We start from the raw sequence: 27,753 nt of genomic DNA, 5'->3' as shown, positions 1-27,753 counted from the left end.
TATATAATATATCATTCGAAGTTTTAAACGCCTAATATGGGCTTAAATATGTATTCTCATAATTATCGTTTAGATAAAATAAACTTTAGCTGGCAACGAGCCATCAAGGTCATGTGACTGGAAACGGCAACAGACACAATATTTGTCGTCAAAAATACGATACGTGTCAGCGTTGGTATATAGGAGGGTTGAAACAGTGGCGACGAATAGACTTAAATCCGCCGAAAAATCCATACGACATTAAAGTCCCGGGAACGATCTAGTGCATAGAACAACTACACAGTATAAAAGTACACACACAAAAAAAAAAAAAAACACACACACACACATACATACATATGTATATTATAACTAATGTCTAATGGATCTTGTGATTTTTGGCTCGAGAAAATGGGTGCGCGGTATAGTAATGCATCCCCAAGGCTAACAGTACAGAAGCGTCAATACGTGTAGTACTGCACTGTACGCTCTATGCCTCTATAAACCGTTGTATAATTTGTCTAAAAGCTTTTTCGCCAAATTGAATCATGTGGAAGACGCGAGGAAAATCACGAAATACGTACGTACTTACACCTACTTGTATTCTTCGCATATAATATCATCTCTCTGGTCACCGATTTGACGGTTAACGTAATACACATTTATGTGTATTTTATAACGTGTATACATACGTCATTTCATAGTAGTAAATAGTATTAGTATTGTAGTAGTAGTAGTAGTAGTAGTATATAGTAGAAGTTAGAAGTATGTAGAAATAGTACCGGAGAATTTTAAATCGCATTTGAATGTCTCGAAAATACAATAAAGTCGCTATTTAAGAGGACGCCAAAACCACATGTTTCTAACCATCTAACCTTATCTGTCGTCTCCGTCTCACAAACGTATAGTATATAAAATATTAAACTTCAGCCAAACCATTATTGTATTGTTAACTTTAACATCAGTGAATTATCTAATTATCAAATTTAAGTGTAAAAATATTGTCTAATATGTTTTGTTGATGTTTAAATTTTGAAACGAGTTCTGATCGTTTAAAAATTATAATGATTTATAATGTTATAACTAACTACAAAATACAAATTGTTACTAATAAAAGCCTACATTAATAGATTTATTTATTTTAACTTTAACTTAACATCATAAAATTGGTCTATTGAACAATTTTCCATGGATCATATTTATTAGACAGAGATAACACACGGGGTATCCTGTGAACAGTTGATGTAGTTCTCAGTAATTAATACTTTTGAATAGGTCTCTAGATGTTGATATAGTGAGTATTTTGAAATCATAATCGATTTGAACGCTCAACTATCAAAAATATTGACTGCAGTGGAGAAGTACATTTTTATTTTTATATATAATTATGTGCTATACTTTGCATAACTATATATAGGAATCCGCAATGTTTTAAATGGAAATTTTTAAAATAACAGTTTTAACAAAAATATTGATTTTTCTACACACAATATTGCTAGGTAGATTTTAAGAGAAATAAAATTATGACCTTCGCTCTGGGAAATATCGTGCTGTATACGATTTCTATATATATATATATATATATACATATAGAAATATAGTGTTACGTACGCTCATACATTCGTAATCGCGCTTTCCTATTATTCATATATTTCGCGTACCATCATGTCAAATGTATAGCAGCGTAACTGAATGATTTTTTATTTTCTACCTTGACAAACACGTTTTAGAATATTGTGTGCATCGCAATGACAACTACGATAAATTGCAACCAATCGGTAGCACCAAATCTATAAAAAACGCGCTCAGCCAATATTAATCTTATATTATTATTGTGTACTATAACTGTGTAAAATAATAATAAACACCAAATAATTTTCTTCTCCAGCTCAACCATTTTTTTTTTTTTTTTAATGTATTTGTGTTTTTTTGTTTACCAAAGTTTTTCCATACACTGTACGGAGTTGAAGGGATCACCAAAATAAATAATGGAATCCTCGGCAATACTTCAGTTGCATTACCTACTTTTCAGAATTAGAAGACTAGGTACGTTTGCTACTACTCATCTTTTTTTTTCTTTTCATCTCTCTATACTTCTTTGGATAACACGCGATGTCTTTTACTTGTTATATTACTTATATATTATTATATTGTTATTTATATTATATTGCTATATAACACACTCTCACACTCACAACGCGATATGCCAGTTGGCGATTACATTTTTATATTTTTGCTTGAGCCGATATTATTGTTATGGTTTATTAATTACTATCATTATTTATTTGTTTATATAATCTTTAAAGAATCGTTTTATTTTCTAAAAAGGAAAAATGTATATGGCATGATAATTGACACGATTGACAAATATTTATAGTTAACCAAAAGTATGTCGATGGTCGAAAACTTAATGTAATTTATAACAGAAGCGACAAAAACATTTCGTGGTAGCCGAATACTGTCCCAACAACTTAATTTGTTTTACAAAATGGTAATGATTACCCGTACATCGTTTGCCGTACTTGCCGTACTTAAGATAATTTATCATGGTAATAACTTTGTTCCTAACACATTTCCGTTGATAATCGTCACACTCACGAGAGATACGGTGAATTTTGTTTATACAAAACTCTTACGTCATCAAGAGCTGATAACATCATCACAAACTCATATTAAGTTAAGAAAAACACAGAAGTTTTAAATATATTTTATTAAATGACTAATCGTTATATTAGATAATATCAATGGATGAATACGAAATACCTAATTATTGACAAATTTCCATAAAGAATTTCATGGAAAATCTGCCGCAGCTGTTTGCCATGACGTAAAAAGTATGTTGTTCTATTTTAATATACTATGTATAATGTTATTATTATTAAAAAAATATTATTAATATTATAATTATTATATGACTAAATGTCATACAAAAATAAAATAAAGTACCGAAATACTTTAAATAATTTAGTACAGCCATTTTCATCTATACGATAAATCAAAACTAAAAATTAAATTTACAACATTTTTTTCGAAACAATTGCATGAATAGCATACAAAAAATTATATATTTTCATTTGATACTATAGGTTTAATTTTACTTATTATTACTACATTTTAAGAGGAATGTACATTGTATTTTCGGAACGTCTTATACTATTTTCGTGTATGCCATTAATTTGTTTAATTTTTTTTTTCTATTCAATTGCTTACGCAAAATAAAAATATGCATGGATGCATTGTAACGAATTCGTAATTATTTGCATGTATTGCACTACGCAAAAATAAAAGAAATAATGACCGTATGCGGGCCATTAACGTGGATGCGATACCTACAACGGTGAGAATATCTTCGAGTGTTCGCACTTAAAAACCGTGACTGTTATTTCGCGGGTTTTCGAGACCACTGAATAATTAATATTTTACCCAATGATTTTGTAATCGAATTGCCGACAGTTGTTTTGTCCAGATTTAACGTCGTAGTGATCAAAACAATAAAAATTTTCCCGCGCATCCGTTGGCGTCTCGTGGTCTGCGAAAGATCGAGATCACAGTCGCGGCCAATTCACACGTGTATATTGTGGGCACGCACCATGACAGAGTAGTCGTCCTTGCTGGTGTGTTTGACAGGCAAACCGTGAAGAGATGCCTGCGACTTGTGAGACCCGTGCGTGCGTGTCCATGGCCAGGCTGTAAGGGGGGAGGAGAATGTATGCTTATAGGGAGTAGAGACGAATTCAATTAACTTAATATTAATTGTTAAGCAACAAAAATATGGTCTCACTGCAGTGGCGTGAACCGTTTACCGATCGTTAAAATACTAGGTTAAACGCAAATACCTACATCTTGAAGTTTATATAGATTACTTTGACAGTGTAATTTTCTATATATATATATATATATATATATATATATATGCATATACGTATGTTTAAATATAAATTAACGTTCTTAAATGTATATTATCATTGAAGTATTTAGCAAGTGGTACTCGAAAAATTATTTTCTTAGTTGCCTATACGACATTATACACATGCGCTGTGATGCACTAATTATAAACAAACAAATATTGAATTAAAACATTAATCAACTCAATGGTCTCAATGAAGAATATATATTATGTATACTTTCTTAAAATATTCGAAGCCGAAAATCATAAATGATGTTGTAAATTACTCAACTTACAACTTTTAATATATGTGCGATTGACTAGCAAGTGATGTCCATTAATAATAGATTACCACTGAGGAAACTTTCAACTAGGAAAATAGTTTATCGAGCAAAAATGAAAAAATTACACGGAGCTATGAGAATTTTTCCCCCTACTATGAAAGAAGGAAATGGGTTAGTGAATAGTGCAATCCAACAGAAGTTAATGTTTATTGGTACAGTGGTATAAGTACATGGAAATTAACAAAAAGTAAATGCGTTGCAATGGTACACGTCTTACAAATAAGAGCAGAACGATTGTGGAAGCGATTTCTGGATACGTACTAATGGAAAAAAAAAATAAACTGTTTCAACTATCCGACGGATCTCCTCCAGTCGCTGTTGTCTCGGGTTAGAGATATCAATCAGACTTCAACAGTCAGTACAGGCGTGTACGGGTCGGCGTGGTGGCGGACATTGCGTCCGGTTATTCCTGTAACGACCGGGAGGCCAATTACCGGACACATAAAAAATATTTGCAGTTCCGAATTCGGTTAAATTATTTATCGTCCGGCTGCGGCGAAGGGTCAGGGATGTTGGGTGTAGGAGAGACGTGCACGCACACCGAATAAATTCGTGTCCAATGGGCCACGGGTGTGCACGTTATATTATGATTATTATTATTATTACGGGGTCTTCTCAGGGACTCGAAAAATATAAAACAAAAATATACACCGGTATAATTTACGATCAGCGGGGCAGAGGGCCTAGAAATTTCTCACGCCACTGTAAAATATTAACCATATAGTCTTCTCTCTCCCAGCAAACCACGTGAATTATTATGAAAACGCCCAGCATTATGAAACAATATGTTATATATTACATTTGGCTGCTGTGAACCGACGGGAGGTATAAAATTTGTTAAATCGCACGCACATTTTTATTCGTAATAATAACGATAATATAATTATGATGTAAATCCGTTATAGTGCCCGTCAGAGTAACCGTATTGTACCATGTTTAACTATGCTGAAGCAATCCGATACACGATTGTTTCACACTTATAACTTGAATTAATTATGTACACCGGTAAAAGCGAAAATTATACTAATTATATTTATATACGCACGCTAATACATGTGTTTTATTTGACTTAGAGTCAACAATTCTGTTACAGTGGATTTTGTGATATAAAAGTGTATAGAAATAGAGTTTAATGAATTAATCAAATAAATTCATTGCTGGTTAAATTTGAATAATTTTATCATAGATTTTGTTAAATATCAAATAGATAAAATTAGCGTTACAATTATTCGATGATTGGGTATAGTCTATAGCCAGAGTGTAGTAAAATGTAATAAATATTTAAAATGTAATAACAGTTCAATAAATTGATATCTGAATTCAATGCGAACTACTATTGAATTGGTAAGATTTAAATTAAATAAATTCTTAACTAATTTTTGAGTTTTTAGCCAAGAAAAAATTTTACTTTTATTTAGAATTAAACCAATCATTGATGATTGAATTAAGCATTTAGAATTTTTTTTCAACTAATTTTTATGTTCTTATAACGTTTTACTATGTATATTTTTATTTTATTTTTTTCTTCTACTCTTTTGATACACAATAAATAGAATTGTATTTAACTTATAAACACGTTGTAAGAGATTTAAAACTATGCGTGTCATTAACCATTTAGAAATACAACACTTTAAAAAAAACATAAAAAAGTACTAATTTTTAAATCTATATATTACAGCAGGCTTAAGAAAATTACATGTTAATGATGTAAGTATCGAATAACTTAATTAACAACTAATTAATAGAACGGAACTGTTAAATATTAATAGCGTAGTCAATTTTTTTTACTACTTTTTTACTTCTATTTTTAGTTCATCTTTAACACGTTTGTTAAATGTGTGATTACAGCTTTGAAATGTTAACTTTTGAGGACGAATTAATCGTTTTTACGAATTTCCATTTAAAAATATAATATTCACGTTTACTAGGAATTAACAACAATTATATTTTGGATTTAGTTTCTCGAAAACTATTTATAATTTCATTTCACTGTCACAGTTGCTGGGTTTACCTTCAATTACTTATTGTGTAACGAATTACCCACCTATTTATTATTCATTTTATGTTATTTTAAATTATTCTGTACATTACTTATTTTTATAATTAACAGAAAAAAAAATCTTTTTTGTTTACTTTCAATTAAACTAGGTATTATAAATTAAACTGTTTACATAGTTAAGAAAAAATATTTATTTTTGAAGTTTTTTAGTTTAATAATTGATTTAAATACTTGTTTTTAACGTAACTATTAATTTTTTAATTCAAAAACTATTATGAACAATTTTTATGCATGTAAAAACATATATATTCAGAATTAATAAAAAATTTAAAAAAAAAAACATGTAACGCGGAATAATCGAATAAATTATAAATCATAGTATACATTTTCTGACGGTATCGGACTACTTTCCTAGAACTATTTGATAGGGTTTAATATTACACAAACAAAACATTCTTAAATTTATATTAAACTCTATAACTCTATTTGATGATATTTAAAATTAATCAAAACCTATTTCGTATTTATACTCAAAAGTTAAAATACTATATCACATTTCAATCTATTTTAAAAATTAATATCATGTTCATATAACAGCTGAGAAAATTGAAACAATAATTTGAAAATCAATAGATTGCCCTTACATTAACTACAAACACATTTATTTTATCCAAGTATATAAGTACATCTCATAATTTAGCGATAACAAAATACTACAGTAATACTAACAATTTAGCAACAAAACACTGCAGTAATATTAATAACAATGATATAATAAACAAAATAAGAAGGCAATAATTTAAATAAAATATAGCATTTTGTTACTTACGATTTTATCAATGGAATTCACTGGCAATATACAGACACTTTAAGCACACAAAACGTACTGACCAATGGTTGAAAAACGCAGCACGTCCCGGTTTCCTAGGTACTGCCGATTGCCCTTGAATGTCTGCAGTGGACCATGCACCGTGGTGAATCGGGTCTTCGAGTTTCCGGGGGTCATTAATGATAATAATAATAATATGTCCTCAATGAGAAAACAAAAATTAATCATGCCGCGAAAAACATCCGATCACGGTAGGGTGACAAATTCCGGCTGTGTATAATAACGGGATTATCGTCGGATATGTCGCATGACAAATCACGGGGTTATTATAATTATTGTAGATCTATGCATATTTTTTTTCATCATTATTATCAATCAACCCGGAAAATCGTTAATAAAATTAGACGGTACGCATGATGTCGTTTAAGATTGAAAACGTTTTTGCGAGAAGGTCGGTTTAAGTAGTTGGTAGCTTTTAAGTTTTCACCATGAATGATAAAAATCATTGTTTAGATACGCGGGACCCAATGGTAATAACCAAGAGCTAATAATAAGCATATACATCACGCGGATTCATCGAGTTATTAAAGCACGACTGTAGATCATGTAGAAAAACTCTTAAACTACACTTTTAAAATAAAATAATAATTCATAACAAATAATGATGATCACTGCGATTATTCGAAGAATGTTTCAGATAAAAAAATAAACGTCGAAATGATACCATGGAATACTGTTAGAATACAGAAAGCACTTATCCACCAACACAAAATACACATTTAAATATATTATTACACGCATAGTTAACATATATTTGCTTATTTATATTATTGCGTTACGTAAAGTTCGTTAAGCGCATTTAAATATTTACGGACTGATAAGCTATACATATGTATGCCAATGGTGATTCTACGAGTCCCCAGAAAAGTACACCATCACAATAGCATATTTTGTGTCTTCGTACCTGTTTGGTTTAGATAAAGTTAAAAGCAATGCTAAATAAAAGATTAGCCTGCAAATGTGTTTTTATTTTTTCATTTTGAGGGAACTCTATAAGACACTGTAAAGAGTGTGAAGATACGTTACTTTAAGATGCGATTAATCCGCTGAATCACGTAAAAATGTACAATATATACGATAACATATAAATGCAATTATGTATTATATCGATATCGATTTTACTACATTTTCTTAGCAAGAGTTAATTTTTGTTTTGAAATAGAATTTAACGTGTTTTTGATCAAAGTGTGATTTATACTTCAATACTTGCAACTGTCCTGCCGATATACATAAACGGATAAATGTTAGATAGTGTGGTAAAAAAAAAAAAAAAATGAATAAGTAAGAGATGAAAAAAGTTTGTGACTATATATTGTAGATAGGTACATTTTTCTTTTTTTGACATGGCAAGAACAACTTATTTATACATTTTGAAAACAATAACAGAGTAAATCGATATCTGTTTGTATCAACGAAGGGAGGAATATGTTTTGTCAAACGCACGCGCAACGTCCGACATTTATTATGATAAAAAAAATACCGTCTACAGCGCACTTTACCGCGTGTATTACGTTTATTAAAAAAATCATAATAATAATAATAATAACAACAACAGTAATCGAAAACGAGTTTCACCTGTAAATCAGACGAATTTGCACTCGCGTTGATTATCTATCGCGGGAAAAATACCAATGATTATAATATTCATTATTATCGCTGTTATCCAAACGTATATGTTGTAGGCGTATCGTGTAACACGGACGGCGTGCCGGATTTACGTGGACAAAAAACGCGCGCGATCGTCTTACAGTTTTAATAGCGCACCCACATCGAGTTGGAGCTCACTATTAATTCGGTGTACGCAGCCGTCTGACAGGGGGTACGGAAGTTTAGAGACGTCATGTATATATAGTACGTACAGCGGATATTATAATATTATTATACACGCCGCCGTACACACTGTTGTAATGGTATTGATAAAACCTTCCGTGTTGTATCGCGACAAAAGTGTTTAACAATAAACTCTTTTATCGTAGTATACGCACACCACCACCTACCTTCGCCCGGCATAAATAGGTAATATTATATATATATATATATATTATTTTTGTTTTTTAATAAACGTTGAAAATATTAAATTCGACGTTTAACTTTTTGAAGGGCTAATATAACATCGTTACATAATACGATATCAACGGCGGCGGCGGCGGCGGCGGCGCGGCGACGGGATAATCCGTTGTGTGCACGCGGTCAAGACTGCACAATACAGGGTACTCCACCCCAGTCACGAGTTTTGCCCCGCGACAAACGAGTCGTAAAACCTTTGACGGGGCCGTTTTACACGTCCGTCATTTTGTTATTTTTTAGATTTACGAAAAAAAAATATAATAATAGGCACGTTACACGCGCATAAAAGAATCTGATAACGTTCACATCGCCGCCGCGACACCTCATTGCTCAGATTCGCTCTCGAATTATTTATTCGTTCTACGAAGTAGTGTAAATATTTTCGTTTACCTTTGTTTGATTTTTTTTTTTTTTTTTTTTTTTTTTGCGACCGTTTTTTTTTTTCGTTTTTGCCGCCGTTGGCGGGACGTATTGAAGGATACAGTTACGTCCAAGTGACGGCCAAAAGTTATGTTCGATGTATGTTCGTATCACGTAATTTTTAAAAACAACAACGAATTCCACACTTACTTAACGTATGACGACGTCGATGATAACTGTGCTTACCAAAGACAAATATTTATATCTCACAAGTGTGTGCTTAAAATTAAAACGAAAAAAGTAATTGTTACTGCCAACTTACTTAATTGTTTTAAATTAAGTTGACGAGAAATAATGTTGGTATCACTATTTACTACCTAGTTTAATACCACTCAACAATAACTCAAACATCGATTTGTGTATCGCCGTCTCTTTTCTCGGGCGACAATCGTCTTGATAACCATTTGTTTCAATTATTATTGTTACTATTATTATTATTTTGTTTAACAATGAAAACATAACATCAAATTTAATTCAACTCGACTATACTTCAACTATACAACGTTTATTCATTATGAATTAATGGCATTATGGACTATAGCTATAAACTTTTAATATTTATTGAAACTGAACATCATAAGAATTAGCTGCTGGCTATACAGAAACATAATAATACATCATCAATAATATTATACATAATATTTAATGGCTTAATTTTCATATTACATAAATATTTTTATTTTTATGTCGGAAAAAAAAACAATATAAAAAAAAATTAATAACAATTTTAAAGATCGTGTTCGATTTAAAACAGACTACCGGACTAGAACCAATACATTTCATCGAGTTTTTGTTACGGCAGTAAATCATAATAATATAAAAATGTATTTGTATATTTCAATATAACTTATCAATAAAATATAGAAACATCACTAAATCATATACTAAATGATAATAATAATTCTTAAATAACTGTCGTAGATTCCTAATGTTTAATAAGCAGTAATTGATTAACAATATAGAATTTTAATAGGTGTACATTGCGTTTTTAAATCTTATTTACGTTTAATTTTCTGCCATTTTTTTCGGGATAATAATAGAAATCGTCAAATTTTCATTTTTATAATTCGGTGTTTGATCATTAAAGAAAATTAAAAAACTTAACTACCTAGATTTTTACATTTTTATACGTATTATTAAAAAAAAATAATAATGATAAATCCTGCATACATATATCGTATATTCCTTATTATTGTTTGCTTGACATTCAAAACAAAATCTACATTTTTCATTAGAAATAAATATTATCTAATATTACTACTCCTTTGTTCATGATTACACGAATACATTTTATTCAGTATCAGTATACACTATACATATTAATCAAAAAAATTTTTTTTCTTTTTTAATCACACTATAACTAATGTACAGTGTTCTGCTTTACTGCATTCAAAAATTATTTTTTTCTCCTTTTTACTTTTTTTTTCAACTCAAAGTGTACTTAAAGAGTCTAGAAATTATGCATTTTTGGCATGCGAAGTCAATGTCAACTAATTTCTGACTGTTCTTGGCAGGATGTAGCAAATGGCGCAGGAGTATTCAGTTTTATAATGATCCTTATATCGTGTGTTTCACTTTCACGGTACGTAAACATTGTAAATCGTACTTTTAATAGGTTTACTATTGATATTAAAATACACATTTTTTCAAAGAGGCAACGATTATGTTTAATGGTATGTAATGTGTACAGAGACGAATCGTAGGGTGTATCTGTCGAAACATTTTATGTGAAAATAAATTATTTAAATAAATCTTTTACCTACTTGACCCATTTGACAAATACAATTTTTAGAACAGTTTTGAAGTATCATAAATAATATATTAGTAAATAGATATTTCAGTATCTATAACAGTATTATAATATAGCATACGTATTATATATTATAATTTATAAGTTTATTCTGAATATTATCAACTAAATTTGAGTAAGTACATTAGAATAAATTACAATAACTTATAGCTATAACAGTATTATTTTAGTTTTATAAAAATTATATATTTTATATTTTATCTATATTTATACGTTATACCTATAGTTATAAGAAAAATTGTATAAATATTTTTTTTCAAATATGCCGTTTATTGAGTATCTACAACATTATAAATTTATTTTTGGAAAGAAATTCAAAAAAGTTTTAAAAAATTTTATAATTAGAGCAAAAATGTATATAGAAGAAAATATCAAAGATTCAATATGTCAAGATTATTTAATTGGTTATAAATACAGACGTAATTTATAACGAGGAGATATTTGATGTCGTAATTTTGAAAGACTTATTGATATTAAATTTGATAATGTTATACATATCAGTTTGTAAAATGAATAAATATTATTTAGCTATTATTATTCAAGAATATTTTGTGTAGAATAAATAATAAGGGGTGAATTTATATTAATATTCAATTGAACCAAACAAGGGCGATATGTATTCTTGTTGATGTAAGAAAATTCGCTTAGGTTTATTATAATTTATAACAACTAATGGAGATGAAGTTATATCATTCTGAAATCTTGATTACCATTATAAATTTAATCAAAGGTGGTGTTTTAATACATTGTGAGTGCGGAAAACCAATTTGGAGATACGATTTTGGTTTTTCTTTCTATTTTTAACTGGAGATAGACAAAGAAGAACACATTTTTATGTGACAGTAATTTATTATTAGTTTTTTTTTTTTAAAACACAATTATTCATCGATTTAGTATTTATTAGATCAAAAATGTTTAAAAACTGAAGAAGATAAGAAAACTAAATTAACATTCATTTAAAAGTTAAGATAATTACGGAAATGCTATAAAAAATAATACGGTTTCATTCAGATTGACCAAACTGAAGAGAATAATAGTTGTTTTTAAGTAAAATGATAATATTTTTAAATTAAACATAGGTATTAATGCTTATTGAGAGTACTATCTGCAGTAAAATTAATGTTGTATAATTTAGTTAAAGATAAAAAAAACATGGTATTAGTGGTAGGTATTAAGTACATCTAAAAATGTTTAATTATTACATAAATATGTTACCTATTTTTTAATCATATTATATTTACTGTAATTAATTTTATATTAAAGAGAAAAAAATTAACAGAGAAGTAGCTGTGCTGTATACTTGTAGAAGGTTTCGAAAGCACCCCTTCATTAAGTAGGTTATGGTAATGGATGCGTTTAATTTGAATACAATGATGTAAATGAAAAACAGTTTTGTGTGAAATTATTGTGTCAGCCTTTATAATATTTATGGATATCGGATACTTAACACTTTTTTTTAATATTTTATATTATTATTAGTAATTAATTTTTCTATTAATAGTAGGTACAGTATAATAAACTCATTTTTTTTTTTTTTTGAAAACACCACATAAATTACATAATCGGTTATTAAAATATTACATTTTATATCATTGTTATACTGTAGAATGATGTGAATAGGTTAGTGGTATAAATTTTATAAAATTATTAATTTAAAATATATTTTGAAAAAATTAATTGTTAACTATTATTATTAAAAAAAAAAAGTGTTAATTAGATTCAAAAATCACCATCATTTTATTTGTCAACATTTAATATGTAATACAAAAAAAAAAAAAAAAAAAATGAACGTATAATATCAATTTGTAAAATCAATACATTCGTCATTTTGCACAAAATCTTAAATAGCCCCATTTTCATTATAAACCAATTACGATCAATATTTTTGATTAGTTATTTTATAATTTATACTAATTATTGGAATAAATTAAGTCAAAATAAATAGCTAATACCACTGAAAACATTTGTCATTTTTAGAGGATGAATATTGTAATGTTCTGAGTCTAATTAAATATTCATTGTGTTGATTCTGTTTTGAGCTTAAAACGTTTTTTGGATAATCCTTGATTGATTTGTATAAAAATCCGTTGCTAAAACGTAAATGTATATTTTTTTTATCGTTATCCCGTAACTTGTAATTGAAAAATTAAATAAATAAATAAACATACACTACTACACACCACCGTAAAACATATAGATGTTTATCAAATATATTGTTAACCGATTGCCTTTAACAAGCTTTTTGAATATTTTTGGTACTTTTATAAAAACGTTCGATCAAGTTGTAGTATTTATACTTAGCATTCAAAGTAGAACACAGCGATAACAACCATAAAGTTGATATATTTACAAAAAAAAAAAAAAAAAAAACGAATAGTATTCGTATGTTTTATCATGCTTTTTATACTGTTTGTTTAGGATAAACATATATCATAAAACGCCCAGCGGTCCAAAATTGTATGTGTGGTGAATTGTTTTTACGAATATATCATCATAGTAACATGTATAGTATAATAAAACATCCAATATTATTCTTTTACAGTTAAAATACTAAGCGTTGTTCTTTTCACATACATTTTAATATTTCATTTTTTTTTTTTAATTTATTTATATTTTTTACAATAAGTTAAATTACATTAGCGGGGAGATAATTCATTAGTAATCATTTATTATTTAATGATTTTGCTGAAACTCCAACTTGTATATTGCATCCATAATAAATTGTTTGAAAAGGAACTTGTATATAAGTATTTTATGATTTAAAGTGACGTGTTTAGATGTTAGAAGGAAACATACTTACCGGCTTCTGAAATTTAATAGTTTTCTTTTAGTGTTTATACGTGCTACCTAGGTGAGGTGTTGCGTGTCGGTCAAATGTTACTCCTAAGCCCTGAGTAACGAGTACTTTGTAATAGTAGAGGAAATCATAAAAAGTGACATTTTCACATTCTTTGAATTATACAGTGAAACTGTAATTTATTTACTTGTTATAGTGAACTTTTACTTTCTATTTGTTTTATCATAGAAAAAAGAGATCTAAGATTGCAAATATAGCGTAGCAGTTTTAGAATCAGAATAAATGGCGAAAAAGACTTTTTTGTTAGCAAAATCTTTTACGTTATTGTTTAGAGATAATATGGACTGATTAACAATATATAGAGCATGAAAGTAATTACCGCTACTTCTTGAGAAACACAAGCTTCAATATCGATTATGGAGAACAAAGTAGTGCCTAACACTCATATGGAGAAGTTAAGTTCTTCTAAGTACGATTTTATTAAAATAAAATATGAAAATGAATATTTAAGTATTACCTTTATTTAACAACAGATCAAAATCAATAAATTGGTCAAATTTCTGCGCTAAATCCAGGAAATATTCATTAATATTTTTAATTATATATATGTTGAATATATAATTATTATATTTAATAATTATATTAATTATAATTAATAACATAAAATAACTTCTATATTTTTTAATTATCAAATCGGTTGTATTATAGTTCAACTAAATTTATTACCTAAGTCATGGAATAATCATAAGTCAAAAATATTAATGATTTAGAAACGATACATACTTCCTGAAATCATGTAGAACATATAAATAGTAATGTATCTAATACCTAGTGTATTAAATAAGTTTCAAAATGTTAAAATGAGTATATAAGAATAATTATAAACTTTTAAAGAAAAATAATGATGAACATTGGTTATTGATAAGTTAAGTGTGAATTATAATATCATCTGCTTTGAGTCACAATAATGTCTACAAGAATTCACCTAAGACTGATAAAAAAAAAAATAATAATAAACATAACTTGTATAACTAATAGCTTTTTTTCGTCACTTTTTCTACTTAATAACAACTGAGATACATCATCATTTCAAAAATATAATTTAATCAGACATGTGAAACAGAATGGTTTTATAACTGTATTACGTCAAGCTGTGTTTCATCTCATATCAATTATAAATGTGCATAGAAATTGTACTAAGGTATTACGAAGGTGCAAGTTTACAAGAATAGAAGCTTATTCGTGACTGCCAAGTCTTACCGATAATACGGTTACCGGTATCGGCATCGCTAAACAGTTCTGATCGTAGAAAATGGTGACTATAAATGCACTATCCCGAGGTCAGGATGAGACTATTATATTTCAATTGAATGATGTGACAATACGATTACACGGGAAACACATCTCTACATTATTGATTGTGTCGAACACAATGTACAGCGTTTCAACTTTAAATATATGTTGGCGGATAATCGAATTTGATATTTAATCACACGATGGGTTTATATACGAAAAACAACAATTTTCAAAAACCTCAACGAGATTTATAATTATTAGAGACTATGGTGTAATGTCGATCGCGCTCTATAGGTGTGTATCGTGACTGTAGCCCGGTTTGGAATAGGGAGAAATTATCAGCTTTTGTGAATTTCGTAAATTTTTAGTGGCGTCAACAGATGAAGGATGTGACGGCGTTAATGCTAATGAGCCATTCGGACATTATTTATGCACCTCTCGTGGACGACAGTGGCATGAGTGTTGTTGATAGATTTATGTGCGGTGGGATTCCAAAACGGACACTGTAAATAATAATTATTACTCACTTATCTACGATGCATTATTACACATATTACACATTTAATATTCCGAATATTCCTACTATCCGCATAGGTAGACGATTGTTGGTTCTATATGAAAGGGCTTTACAGAAGGGTTAGACGGAGTGAAACTATTTAAATTCTTAACATTTGATTACGTTATGATTTTTAGGATAACTTTTGATTTGATTTAACGAAAATAATAGAAACTTTTGAACAGCTACAAGACTTTCACGTTTTTATTGTTTTCGTCGTTTCCTATGAGAAATTATGGATATATAAATACACCCCTCGTTTATTGAAGTGGACACTTGTCACGCGATACTCACATATATGAATGACGATTCCTAGACCATTGTATGTGACATTATAATAGATTTCTTCGAATTACTTTTACAACTTTTACAATAAAATATATTTTTTGAAAAAAAATCATTTTCAGTTTATAAAAATATTTTTCATATTCCATTATTTTTGTAACATTCGATTAATATATTCGATCGTTGAATTCAAAAAATACCATTTATACACAAATATTTTTATAGTTTAATCAGTTGTTGTCTATTGGCACTTAATTAGTCATAATATGAATAATTAAATAATTGTGATACGCGAATATTCCAATTCCATCTTACCTAAGAATTTAAATCAGATAATGGTGTTGGGTGTATTTAGTTTTTATAGCTGGATACTAGGTATACAATTTAAGAAGGATATAACTTTTAAGTAAAAATCGTATTACTGTGTATCAAATATCTAGAAAACGTGTAATTAAAATTCAGAAATCAGTAAAATTATGCAAAATTAAATTTTTTTATATTAGCAATAATTAGAGAAAAACAACTATTTAAATTTAGGTGCTTAAAATTAAATTTTTAACTATTTATTTCATATTATAAGATTCTTGAATACAGTAATTTTCATAAAAACATATATACTTTAATCGAATTTATTACAGTTTATTAAAAAAATTATTATGTACATTTCTATGATTAGTGGGTTAATTTTCTTGTATAAAAGTGACTAATCACTAGTTCCCCATATAATATGGTTCACATATTCATTATTTTTATTACATTAACATCGTATCACTTAAATTAAATTATAGATTTAAACTATAAATTAAAATACTATTAAAACCAGAATACCTGAGTTAATAAAAAACATTGATTTTTATGAAATACAATTTAAATTAAACGTGTAGTTTTTTGAAGAAAAAACTTTTTATTTAATTAATTTAATTCATAAATTCTTGATAACTTTTTTCTACAGGAATTAAATTAAACAATAAAAAGGAAGTTGCAATTACACGAAGATCCAGTCTTTAATTAACAATAACAGAAAAATAATAATAATGTAATATAACTTATAAATCTCAAAATATTTTTCATTATATTTAAACTATAACCCAATAATTTCCAACTACCTACATATTGTAATAGGTAGGTATTAGAAGTTTGACCTACCGTCAAATCATTTGTAAATACACGAGTTTGTGCAAGTAAAATATTATATAGCCACAACATCATTCTATATTATTTTCTGCTACTCTCCTAGGTGTACACTGTTCGTCTAATGAACCCGAATAACGTTTTAAAATAAATAAAAAATAAAGATTCAAATAAATCATTTAAATTTTACTGTAGATACGTGTAATAGTCTTGACGTCTCCGTTTGGGGTAAAAACAATAACAGCTTTGCAATATTTGTAAACGATACACATTCTGAGTTCAATAGCTGTATTGCATTCGTGTAAAATACAAAAAAGAAATTAAAATGATGCTAATGGTGTTTTAATTGCATATACATTATACATTGGAACAATGAATTATGAAATATAATAAATGTTGAATATGGATTGCGTATATATGCGTATATGCAATTATACACCGATGATAGACTATATATTGACTTCGATGTTCGGCCGTATATAAATGTATAGTCTTTAATAATCAAGTTGGAATTCCTATGAATAATATTAATATACTGCCATACATAAAATTATTGGATGTACGTATGTAACATACTACACCTACAGGTAGGTTCGGTCAAATCTTGCGCACTTGTCATAACTCCGGATAAAATATGCGATCCGAAAATTTCTTTGTAGTTCCCTACACTAACTACTCAGTTTATTATGTTACTATGCAGATGAAATCGATGCCGTTTATCGTAACGTTATGAATACGACCATTATAATGGTAGCGATATAATTGCAATCAGGTAAACTGTGTATATAATAACATATTGTACCGTACGCAGCCAAGTCGCATTTAATCGTATCTATATAATATGACTATTTATTATGTTGTATTGTGTATAGGTAACGTACATAATATTTTGTTGAATGAAGATAAGGCCAACAGTGTGCGTGTAGCGTGTATTTAGTGTAAAACATGTGTATACAATGCATATATTAATATATTACATACAGACAGAAGCTGACAAAAAATACGATCGCGGTAGATTTATGCGTTCAGAAAATTTAAAACATTATAATATTGTGCGCTGGACCTAATAGGAGGCTCTTCTGCAGAGACCAATGAATTACACGCGGGAAAATATATTTATTGCAATAGTTTATTTTTTTATTTTTAGTTTATTTATTCCACGTGTTTATTTTTTTCCAGACGGTTAATGGTTTGACGTTTTTCGTTCGAGGCTTTATTTATATTTTAATCCATTTTATCTTCCGTCGATTTGTAATGGACTGCACTGCGCAATAACTTATATATTATTTATATATAAACCACTACTAGTATTACTACACAGGTGTAAACTGTAAATTGAACACATAATGCTAATGAATATATCCCTATTTAAATTGTAGACTAAAATACAATACCGTAATGCATGTATAATATTAAACGGCTCTCTCATCAGTAGTTTTACGCCTTGACTTAAGCAGATTTAAAATGAAGACAATTTAATATTTTATTTTTAATATTAAATTAAACTATAATATATATATATATATATATAATACTTTACGTAGCTTACTTCTAGAAAATTTCAGATAAATATATATATATATATATATATATATAGTGTGATATTAAATCCATGTATATATTTTAATATAAGTTAAATGTGTAATAGGTAAATTATTGTTTTGTATAAATACTTCTATTAACAGATTTTTTGTATTATCCAATATTTTTACGTAAACATTTTTTAACATAATTTGAAAGAACTAATAATTTTCACACAAGCTAGCTTTTATTAAGATACTGGTTTCTTTATCAAGTCGGGCATAATTAAAAATTTAATTTAAAAAAAAAAAAAAAATATATTTATATTTTTATTATATTAATTACATTTATTACTCAGTATAGGTTATACAACATTCTAGCTTATTTATCAAATTACAAACTGTCGACGCACATAAATTTTATTTTTATTTTTTGAAAATAAATTATCAAAGTTAAGATTTAAAACATAAATTTACCAATATAACGTTATACCTATTCTAAGCTAATATCATCAATTTATGTACATTATATTTAAAATATGGTACTCGTAAAGTTAATATTTAGGCGAACTTTAACAATTTAATATTCTAATGAATTTTACTCCTGTTATTATAATATATTATACAATTTCATGTTTTCGCATTTTATCATGATGTCAAAAATATGAGTCAAGCAAACTTCGGTTTTTGTCAACAATAACTGATAGATTGAATATGAAACAAGAGGACTTTTTTCGACATCGGTATTAGTCTAGAATTATTTGTAACTTACAGTTACCTTAATGGCATAGGATAGCATCATTTATAAATTATGGATGTACAGCAATGTATATGGTCATCAATCAAACACAGACGTCCGGTATTACAAAGAAAATAAATAAATAGAAGAAAAAATACTTCACCGTAAAAGAAATAAGTCAGACTATTAAAGTAAAAAAAAAAAAAAATGACAATGTTATTGTCTTCTTTTTTGACTGTTTTTTTTTTTTTTTTTAAGTGTGTGAACACACAGCATCTGCTTTTCGGTTCAGGATGTTAAGTAAACAAAAAAAAAATATTTTCAGTTTTACGGTAAAAAGTTTCCAAATCCTTAGAAAATACTAAGTTTTATATAATATTATGGTTAACTTAAAATTTTCAGTTGAAAAAATTCAATTCTTCTATACTAAAAGCAATAGTGCAATAATATTCTTAATAATTTCAATAACCAAAATAAGTTTTAATTTGATATCAGATCAAAATATAAAATTAAATCAACAATAACACAGTTAAGATAGACCAAAATACATTAGTCAACAATAACGTTCTGGTTTGTTCCATTATCTCTGGATAAATGATTTTTATATAATGTATGCGTTTGACTAGGTATTCAATAACCATTTTCGACAAGTAATTTAGGGCTTATTTTGGATACATAATTGTGTGCTCGTATTAAGTTTGTAATTTTATTGCAAAGAAACACTTCATAAAAATAATCAATAAAAATATTATTTACATTTTTTTTAAGTCGTACACTTGTACACGTAAGTCGATTTAATTACATTTTGTTAGTTGTAAGACCCTAATTGTAAGAGTATTTATACATAACGCAAGATAAATGAATACATAACACACGTATATATGTGTCACGTATAAAACCAATTACACTAAAAAAAAAATATTCGTGATATGAGAGTATTTATCTGAGTCGGGAGTGTATTGCTTTGATGAGCGTATATCTTTGATTATCGATCTGTCTTTTAAACACTGAATATAGTATGTCATATAATATATTAACGTAGGCATCCGTCAAAATATGTTCACAAAAAATAATGCACAAGTGATTTTATACAAAATATTTAAGGGAAAAAAAAAGGAAATGTTGAAAAATAAATTCGTATTGACTTACCCTTTGCTACTTGTTGCTCGCAGTATTATATATAAATATATACTCGTGCTAAATAATATAACAATATTCTTCAGCCTGGCCATCATTTTCTAAAGTATATCAATATAATATTATATACACAGCAGCTGGTATTACTGTATGAAGTATTTTTGATAATATTTCATTCAATGCCCTTTATTATTATTGAATAGGTATATTGCCACATGGGACTTTTTGGCGAAGCTCACTTCGATTTATTGAACGTAGGCTTAATACAAACGTTGTCATTGTCACTGTATTAAAAAATTTACATACACACACACAAACTCACATATATATATATATATATATATATTTATAGTATTTCATAAAAAACGATTTTGATTTAAAGTTTTAATTATGATTTTGAGCAATGTTTTCCAATACAACTGACACCAAACATGTGTTTTGTTGTATACTCTTTAAGACAATTATTATTACGATTCATTTATTCATGGATATATTTATTCGATTTACGAATGGATATAAGCTGTTAGTTTTTACGACACAATGCGTATATGCGTCAAATTTAAATGCATAGGTTAGGTAAATACCGATGACATTTTGGATTTATTTATGGTTAATCATTTCGAACGCCAAACGCGTAGCCATTAATAACTTTTTACGTTTTTACAACTAGATTTTTTCGTTAAGAATTCTTTACATTAGATAAATGTATCAATAACGTCTACCTAGTTTATCCATTATTATAGACTACATGGCTGTTGTGATTCTACTACTATAATATATTGTTATGTATAAGTAGGGGTATTGAAAAATTGGCTTCTTCAGAAAGTATATGTATTAGTTAAGAAACTTGTATAACTGTTTAGTTCAACTCAATATATCTATATATTTTTTTTAGCAACGCAGGCAGCCCAAAAACGATTACTCTTTCTAGAGTGTTATTATTTATTATCATCATTAAAAGTGTAGGTATAGTTTTTTTAATTTTAGATGTTTTAACTCATTCGTGTCGATATCGATTAAAAATAAAATTAATTTTCTAACAATTGAAGACATTTTAATTGAATCGGGACTGCTGAGCCCACTCGTAAAAGTCCACTAATAACTAATTCCCAATTTGGAAATGTAGGTACATATTATTAAAACAAACATTTATTTCTATATTAAGCTATATAAATGTACGAATATTTTAATGAATAAAATCAAGCGTTACATATGTTTACCAATACCTGGATATTAAATTAAAATATTTAGTTAGTTATAAAACTTTTTAAATGATTATTAAAACTGTACGAAAATGTCATATATTATACAAACAGTTCGGAGAATTTAAAGAATGCAAACATTTTTTGCGAAATATTTATACACATATTATATAAATAATGTATATAATATTATGTAATATACTATAAAATAAGGTTGATTTTTTTAATGTAAAAAATGCATTATTAAAGAATAAAATGATAGGTAAATTCGGTAAATCACGTTGTGTATAAATGATTCAAGTAATTTTTTTTGTCTAAAATATTTTTTTTTATTTTTACATATAAATATAGTTCAAAATATAGGTAAGTTAATTAATAAAAATATTTCAAATTACTTAAAACAGTAGACATAACTTGTAAGTATTTTTATTTTTTAAATACATTTTATAATGTAAGGTGGTTTATCAGTTTCTTTAAAAGGTTTTTAAATTAAAATTGAAATTTACCTACTCTTTGATAAAAAAGCTTCATCGAAATCTGATCATTTTAATCTTCATGTATTTTTTTGAACCTATTTGGCGAGATTTTTGTATTATACTTTATTTCCAATGATATATTGTTTTGTTTGCTACCGTACACAATTTTCTACCTTTTTTAGTACATCTATTGATGCATATTTTCCAAATAGTTAGATAGAATGTGTTTAAATATAATAAAAATCCAATATCACGTCATCATTTAATATAATTATAGGTTGAGGTCAGAAATACTCAACCTGCGGCTAGCCTTTTGTTTTTATGTGGCCCAAAAAGAACTTATTGAATTAATGCAAAAATTAAAAAAAAAAAAACATCTCAATATCAAATATCATATTAATTTAAAAAGTTGATATTCAGCTATTTCATAAGAAATTATCAAATGTTATTGTATATAAATGTATTTTTAGTTTTGTTTTCGAATTTTTCTTTTCCATTTATCTTGACTTGCGGTTCGGATAATATTTTAAAATATTTTATGTGGCCCAAAAAAAAAAAAAAAAGATTGAGTATGGCTGGTATAGGTAATATTTTAAGACATTTAATATACTCTTCGCGCTATAAAATGTTATCAAAAGATGACGTCATATTTTTGATAGTCTTATCCAACTATACACTGTATAGATAATGTATCATAATAAGAACATAGTATATATATATATTATATTTACCAGAAGGGGACGTAAAATAAACATTTAAGTTGTTAAAATTCTACAAGAAGACTGCGCTACACTAGTCATAATACATGGCTATAGTAAATAATATGAAATACCAGTAAAAATACAATAGATAAGTTTTCTAAAGAAACCATATAATATTGAATATGCTGTGATTATATTAATATAATAAACATAGTTATTTGAACAGTGAACACTGAAGTTAAAAAATAACGTTTTATACATTTTATTTTTATAATATTTAAATTATAAGATATACATATACTATATTTTAGATACTATATACTATTACTTTATATACGTTCGTCCTCATTTATAAGCATTATGTTTGTGAGTGAACCATAATTAAATTTTGATTTTTAAATGGAATCTTATTTTAAAACCTATTGTGTTTACGTAATAATACCTATACAATTTAAAAGCTTAATTAAGAAAATTTCCATCCAATATTTTGTATCTAATTAGTATACATAAATGTTTTTAGAAAAATATTCTTTTTTAAATTCGGAAATTTTTAATATTATAATATTAAAAAAATACTGCAACGTATCACATTTCTTTAAATAAAGAATATAATTTATATATGAATTTAATCACTAAAATAGCCTCATTTCTAAACTCTCTACAACCACATTACCTGTTAATCTTCTCCATCGTCTCAAACATAAATGGCCACATGATCAAATAACACTTAGTATATAATATGTTAGTATATTATTCTAGCAACTTATTTATTTAAGTTTTAAATTGAAAGTAGTGTCGATGGACGCTTCCTTCCATCACGTTGCCAAATTTAGTACTCTATATTAGCTTAGGAGTAAATACTCAATATAATATCATGCGAATAAAAATTGAAAATATCTATTATAAATTTAAAAAAAAAAATTGTATATTTACATGTTAGTTTCTGTACTATTTATATAAAAATAAATCTTATTAATTTTATAAAATAAAACATGTGCAATTAAAAAATATGTTATACTATAGTTGTCTGGTTTAATATTATATTATTTGATAGGTACCACTACTACCATTTTTAACAAAATAATGAAATAATGTTGTACTATACTTATGGGATATGGCTGTAAATGGTATGTCATAACTTATAATAGGTAGGTACATGGTAATAATAATTTGTATCACTATTTTCAGATATATTAAAATATTTAATGACATATATGAAATCATAAATAGAAATACTATTATTTCTTACTAAGAAATTATTCACCTTGACATTATGTTACATTTTTATACTAAATTTATGTTTAAAAACAATTTATATTATTGATATAATATGTAACTAAAATATTATTTTACACACAAGACATTTAATTAATGTATTGCTTTACTATTATCATTTAAATATATTTTATTTTTTGCATATAATTTTCTATAGTATAGATGTTTTGAACAATTGAGACATTTTTATTTTTGTTACTATTAGGTAACTAATAATTCAACAATGGCTTAATAATATAGATACTATCAAGTATAATATACAACTATAAAAGACGGGACATTCAATAGATAACGCGTGCAAATAAGTTATTAATTATTAGCTATTAGTTGTTTCATTGATTTTTTCGCTTTGAATGTCTTCAGACCATATGAATTTCTTTCACTTGTATGATAAAATTAAAGTTATTTCTCTTGATCTACTTTGCACGACCACGTCTTTCACTCCTCAGATTAAATGAGTAAATATTCCTTTTATTTGTATACGTCTATGAGTATAGGTAACTAAAAAAGTACTTTTCTCTCTAGGGAAAACTTAAATAATTATTGCTATTTCAATTGTAAATGAAAGTCAAACCATAGAATATGTATAATACTAAAACGACATAATGTTTTGTTATAAAAGTCTTTTAGTTTCAATTAAAAAAGTTCTTATATTTATTATGTTAACATTTTCATAACAAATCGATTAAATATGCAACTAAATGGTTATATTTAGATTTTTCAAATTTTGTTTAGCCATATTATTTTGTATTTAAAACTTATTTAATTTGAAACTTTCTAAAACTACAATAATAACTATTATTTATTTGTTAAATTTGGAAAGTCTAAATTATAAATTTAACAACTTCGAAGAAAGTTTTGTTGCATAGTATTTTATAATAATTAATAAATTAGAAAGTGATAATGTTATATTAATTTTATTCAAAAAAATATTATACTCGTTATTCATCAACAGGATCTTATTTTGATATGATTTTTATAGAACTATTTTTTGGTTAAATTAGGTGGTGGCTTAGGAAGAAGATTTTAAGACTTCCAAAAATGTATTAAATATTTATTGTATAATGATTGTCTGGAAAAATATTTCCTCTGGTTTAACAAAAAGTTGGTTAAAAATGAATATGCTGCAATACGTCTGTTTTTTACTACGCTCTAACAAATAACCTAACTTTAGGAAAACTAACAAACCTGAAACTTTACATAAAAATGCTAATGCACATTTTTATCATCTATATCCAAACATAAGTACATTATGAAATCGACTTTTCAAATACCATTCAGACAGGGTTAATAAATAAAAAATTGAAAATAAAAATAAAAAATAAAAAATCATGATAAAAAACACTATTTGAGTTACATTAGAATAGAATTTTTACTAAATACCAAATTATAAATTATTATTAAGTTATTCGTACCAATCAGATTGCGTGACGTGCTACTGGATCAGAAAGATACTTATGGTTTTATAGTCAATCACAAAGGATTCTAGATAATGTTTAAAAAAAAAAACCTAAGCGGATGAAATGAGAGTAGGTACTTAGAAGTAATAGTTTAATTGGGTTATGACGGAGACGAATTTTCGCGATACGTGTTGGCCGAGACATGTGCAAATTTTATATTTTATACATACAGGTAAGTACATACGGGGCATATATGGTAAATAACGGGAAACATTGAAATCGAATTTGCACACAGTCGAACTGCCCAAACGAGTCTTCTTGTGCTAACGGTCGATACACTGCACGTGCTATGTAACATACCTATGGACGGGTGTGGAAGGGTGCAAAGTAATAGAAAACCATTTTCTCGGTTTTAGTGACATTGATATATACCTGTGTGTGTGTATGTCAGCTCGCACGTATCAGGAGAAAAGTCGCATCAAAAACGAATTTTGCCGACCGAATAAGGAATTGCGAGTCCAACATTAAATATATATATAAACAAAATACCGATGTAATTTCCAACGTTTATTTCAAACGATCTTAGAACAATGTGTATAAGTTAGGTACCTCCGTAAAAATATCATTATCCAGTTGTAAGTACTCAGTTTGTATACCAACGGATAAATATTATTACACATCACAAAAAAATAACCACACTGCGATCAGTAAATTAATTCGTCGTTTAGTCTTGGCGGTACACACCCGCAATCGTGGTAGACTATTACGTTATTATACTTATACACATGGTATTTCCGCGTTATCCCGCGTTTGATTAATGAAATAACTCTGAAAATCATTTCGTATATAAAGTATATTTTTTTATGAACCGCGAAAGATTACTTCGACAACCTACGATATTATTAAATATCGTGGCTATAAATGCACGTTTTCAAAGTAGTATTTTTTCACAAAAAGATGATGATTGTTGGTCGTTGGAAGTAATTGTCATTCTTTTCTTCAAAGTATGTTCTTAAGTTATGTCATTTTTTTTTCAAAATTAATTTAGTTTTATTTGGTAATTCTGATATTCTAAGTTATATTTACAACCATAACGACTTCCTAAATTAATTTCTATTGAATTTGGTTAATGATTTATAATTTATCAAGTTAAATTATATTATAAATTTACTATTCAATCAATAAAGTAAATAAACCTAAAAATAGTTAATCACAAGCGATAAAACAACTTTATTATTGGTATTTTATTTAAAGTTAAAAATCGCAAAAAATATTTTTTTTTACAATGAAATCGACATATTTGCATACAGAAAACTTTTATAATTATAATTTTCTTTCGTATAACACAATAAAAATAAACTTTGTTTAAAAAAAAAAAATAATAAATTTATCGAAATAAAAGAAACCACTAAAAAACTGAGTTAATAATCATAATATAATCTTATCATTACTTACTGTAACAACTATTATACTTGTCACAGCTAAACATAAATTATTGTATTTACCTTTGTATTTGGCTTTTTTGTGGCCGAAAATACTATAGCTGTACAGTCGATTTATATTGTTTTGTGTACGTGATAAATGTAAAAAAACTAAAACTTTTACCTAACACTGAAATGAGTTTAACAAAAAATATATTACACACACACGCACAACTATAGTTATCTATTATATATTGATACCTAGTGTATTGTAATCCGTTGTTTTTTTGTTCACTTCAATTAAGATTTTAACTGATCATACTATTTATTAAAAAAAAAAAGAAAATCAAATAAAAAATAAAGGTTTAGCTTTTCAATAGCTTGGTGTTATCCTAAATAATGTCTGATTTTATAGTTTAGTAA

At 27.1% G+C, this 27,753-nt stretch overlaps 1 protein-coding gene across 1 annotated transcript in view; it reads left to right on the top strand.

The window, feature by feature from the left end:
• Nucleotides 1-1,930: 1,930 nt before the first annotated feature.
• Nucleotides 1,931-27,753, top strand: part of LOC112601442 — a 70,480-nt gene continuing 44,657 nt past the window's right edge. Inside the window, exon 1 of the mRNA XM_025349082.1 lies at nucleotides 1,931-2,025. Coding sequence (XP_025204867.1) covers nucleotides 1,968-2,025 — 58 coding nt within the window. The 5' untranslated portion in view covers nucleotides 1,931-1,967. The remainder of the gene's footprint in view (nucleotides 2,026-27,753) is intronic.

This window comes from Melanaphis sacchari, unplaced genomic scaffold (assembly GCF_002803265.2).
Source record: "Melanaphis sacchari strain LSU unplaced genomic scaffold, SCAv2.0 Contig78_pilon_pilon, whole genome shotgun sequence".
NCBI lineage: Eukaryota > Metazoa > Arthropoda > Insecta > Hemiptera > Aphididae > Melanaphis > Melanaphis sacchari.
This window is presented reverse-complemented; position numbering and strand designations above follow the sequence as displayed.